Genomic DNA, 4,210 nt, shown 5'->3' on the forward strand with positions numbered 1-4,210 from the left:
GAATTTACTAATTACCGAGGCTACATGGGAAGATTTGGAATATTTGCAGCTCAGATTTCCCAATTTCCAATCTTGAGGACAAGATTTTTCTTATACAGGGGAGTATTGTTACAATTGTAAAGGGTACATGGACCATTTCTATAATTGTGTAAAAGAATAGTACAGGGACTAGTTTGTACTTTTGTGATAGTTATGAGTCTGTTATATGGGTTGTTGGTCGTTAGGTTGTTAGCGGGTCAGTTTGTATAATAACGATTTGTTTGATTGTAAGGATTACGCTTGGTTGATCAATTTTCCTCTCTATTCTTTCTTTGATTCTATCATTGAGATGGATGCAGTGATAGAGGCCGAGCTGAAGGAGAGTGGGTTTAGGAGTACCCGGTGGACGAAGCTCGTATAATCAAGGAGAATATTTATTGAGGTGTGATTGGGGATATTGAGAGTTAGGGCCTGAGAGTTAATGAACGTTGGGAGAGAGATTAGGGCTTACGTATAATCAACATACACACACATACATAATATCAACGTAGGTTGTCATGTCATATGTTTTTGACAAGTAAGATGGACACGTCAGCAATGACATGACGGAGTTAGTACTCCATTAATCGTGAACTGGTGGAAGAAACGTATGTGAAAGTTAGGACCATTGGCAGCCAAAATGAAAGTTGGGACCCGCGCCGCTCAAAATGTAATAGTTGAGACAAATAAAAACCAATTTTTCAAACTTTTAAAAGACCGGTAATATAAGCAAGCGAACTTGTAAAATAATAAAATGGAAGAATCTCTAGGCGATATACATCTAATGGCTCAGATCATCAGATGGCTTTGTAACCAAATCCTTAACTTATTTTGGTGAATTAAAATATTTGTAATCGAACAAAGGGTATTTAATTCCCTTCTTGATTAAGTTTCAAAAAAAATTCCCTTCTTGATCAATTAATTAATATTTGGTAACAAACTTTGGTTAAATGAAAAAGTAATACCAACAGATAGTCATATGTCTGCGCCCCTAAGACATGCTGGTGACAATAGGAAAATAGAAACCTAAGCTTAAAAGACGGGTAAAATAAGATAACGAACTTGTAAATTTATTTGCTACAATATAAAGTACTCACAAACTAGACATTGGTTTTTTAAAACAGAACGTAACTACAAATTCATTAAAACAGATCATTAACTCATATGGCATGATCATTTGGTAGTGGACTTGGACCACCGAAGCATACGCAAGTAGCTCCGGGTTGCACAGTAGAATCTTCAGTTCTTCTTCATCCAAAGTCACCCATGCTTCAATTCCGTCACCACATTTTGTATCCATTAGAGTCACTAAATTGAAGAATCCCTTGAACCCTTTAGCTATGAGGCCAGACACCCAACTGGGCTTTCCCCAACCAAAATCAATATTATTGAAACCCATCTTACACCAGCTTGTAAAAATATAATATTCTGTTGGCCCTACCGAGCCGATTTCTCCTATCTGCGGAAGTAACTTCTGCATTGCAACGTACCAATCATAACCTTGCGCTTAGTTTACAAACTCATCGTTGACTTTAACAATGCTATCATGCACCTTATTCAGCAAGTTATGCAATGTGGTTTCGTCGTTAGCTTTGCACACTGCACTTGAGACCCACATCATGTTACCAATCAAGTCTTTTGACGTCTTCGCTGCTAGTTTTTTACGAAGATTCAAAGAGTGGTTTAGCCAAGAAGTTTTCTGGAAACCACATCTTTCTTTAGATGCTGCGATTGAACACTTCCATAACAAAGCATATACCACCTCAACTCGTGTTGACTGTTGCACTCCATTTTTGCTGGCCTCAGTTTTTAAAGCAGCTATGGAATCTGAGCCAAATACAAATCTTTTTGTGCTACACTTGCCTTCCTTTAGCACTGTTTGATAGCTAACCTTGAATATGTCTCTAAGCCACGAGCTTTCGGCAGGAAAAGTTAATGGAGCAGTTAACTTTGGATAAATAACTTCTTCACTTCTACAAGCCATGTTAGCCCATCCTTTTAGAAAAGTGTAGAGTGCAGCCCCATCAAGGATCTTGTGTGAGACACACAACCCGACAACTATTCCACCACATTTGAAAATGTTCACTTGAACATTTGTGACACGAGAAACCGCACTAGATTGATCAAAACTAGGTTCTAATGGCAAGAACCTGTTAGTCAATCCAAGGTCAGGTTTGTGCAAAAAGCCATCAAGACGACCATGAACCAAAGCTAAGACATAGTTAGCACCAACCGGGCCCGGCTCATGGGCAAGCCTACTAAGGCAACTGCTTTGGGCCTCCCATTTGTAAGGCCTCATAATTTTAGCCCACTAGTTTCTTTTTGTCAACGTACTAGTCTATTTGTTGCCTCTTTTAGATTAGTTTATACCTCTAAGTAAAATCTTGATTAAAGTAGATCTACTTTTTCCAACTTAATTGTATATTATATTATTTTGTTATTTATGAACATACTTGATTTTGAAAGTGATGCAACCAAGTGAGTTGGAATTACTGAGTCAAACACACATTTGTTGATTTAAAGTATGCTATTGATTTACTTACACTATATAGTCGAAATCTATATAATTAAAGTGTTTACCTTCTTGCCAATTGTAAATAATATTTTTGAACATGCCAATATTAACTTACATTTTTATGCTAACTAAGGATTTTAGTTGATTGTTGTTAGTTTTAATCCAAATAATCAAGGAGGGATTACAATATTAAAATTTTATAAAGACCTCAAATTTAAGTTTCGCTTTAGGCCTCCATTACGGTTGAGCCGGCCCTGGCACCAACGTCATCACAGTCAATTGAATCTTTGTTAGTCGTTCCGGCAAGCGGGTAAAACTGAGTCAAGGTTTCAGATAGTGAATTCTTTAGAACCAATGACCTTTGTTATTGTCATTGTCATTTTGACTAGGGTAGTAAAAGATGATGGGGACGTAAGGATAACCAACAAGATAATCTAGGATAAAAAGATTATATGTTCTCAAGTGGTAACGTGTTGGAGATGGTTTAATGCTCTCTTCGGAAATGATTTCAACTTCCACAGCGTAAGTTAAATGGCAGGTTAGTGTTATGGGTTGGGTCTAGAAAAGATGGTAATTGCAATAACGTCTATGCACTCAAAAGTTCCTTTTACATTTCAATAGGGTATATATTATATTCACTAAGATTCGATTATAGTGGATATGATCAACTAAATGGTTCCGATCAAGACTTATAATACTAAAAAGTTGTAACTACAAAATGAAAGAAATCAAAACGAACAACCAAAATATATTTCTCTGTGGAATTTTAGTCTATAAAATTGATCATGTTTTTCATTAAAAATAAGCACATGTTAGATGATTGAAAAAAATGATATGTTAATATTTTCAAGATGACCAAATTTGACTTTGTTTAGTGAGATATATTATGTCCTCACTTTAATGGTGTTTTTGAATAAAAAAATGGTGAAACTGGCAGCTGGTGTGCTAAGGCGTTACTCTAGTGCTTTAAAGGGAAAATAAACAAAGAGAGTGTTTGTATGAAGTAATGATAATTGTAATAGAATCAAGTATTTTAAATGAATATAATAAAATATGTTTCGTCGTCATTTATTAATGGAATGAATTATTTCTAAAGAACGAAATTTCTTTCATATATAGCATTTTTTAATTCTTAGCAAAGTGATGTTGTTTCTTTCATTACTTCAAAAAATGGAATGGAAAATGATCAACATTTATTGTTAATTATTATTATCATTATTATTATAGTAGTGAAAAGATCCAATACACTAATGCTTATCGTACAAATACGTACGCGAATTCCGTTTTTCACTAATCGATCCATGAAATCACATCCAAACATCTCGGAATCGTCAATACATATCCAATCAATCATTGCTTCACTAAAAAAAAACAGTGTTGGATGGTTAATCGATCAATTTTTCACTTTTTTCACAAAGACGGTTTTTGAGCGTTTAACGAGCGTTTAAGGTTTTGTGAGCGTTTCCTGAGGGTTCTAGGTTTTTGCCTTTGTATTTTGCCTTAGAGCGTCTCGCGTACCTACCGTACGTTAAGCATTAGCGTACAGTAACTGCACCATATAATAGTATAACTATTATTAGTTATAAAAATAGTTATTATTATAATATTTTTATAGTGAGTGTTATATCGTATTATGTTATTACCATTTCATTTATTGAAAAAATATTATATGTGTGT

At 34.8% G+C, this 4,210-nt stretch overlaps 1 protein-coding gene across 1 annotated transcript; it reads right to left on the reverse strand.

The window, feature by feature from the left end:
• Positions 1 to 1,525: 1,525 nt before the first annotated feature.
• On the reverse strand, positions 1,526 to 2,317 carry LOC143567734 (limonoid 7-O-acetyltransferse-like). Its single transcript, XM_077054072.1, has one exon. It carries the CDS (start codon positions 2,315 to 2,317, stop codon positions 1,526 to 1,528), a length of 792 nt encoding a protein of 263 aa, XP_076910187.1.
• Positions 2,318 to 4,210: the final 1,893 nt, after the last annotated feature.

The sequence above is a fragment of the Bidens hawaiensis genome, unplaced genomic scaffold (genome assembly GCF_021521415.1).
Source record: "Bidens hawaiensis isolate Kalapana, Puna unplaced genomic scaffold, B.hawaiensis_p1.1 tig00023614_1, whole genome shotgun sequence".
NCBI classification, from domain to species: domain Eukaryota; kingdom Viridiplantae; phylum Streptophyta; class Magnoliopsida; order Asterales; family Asteraceae; genus Bidens; species Bidens hawaiensis.

Bases quoted from the DNA above. Each gene is read 5' to 3' on its own strand.
- LOC143567734 (XM_077054072.1), bottom strand. From the start codon at position 2,317: ATGAGGCCTTACAAATGGGAGGCCCAAAGCAGTTGCCTTAGTAGGCTT.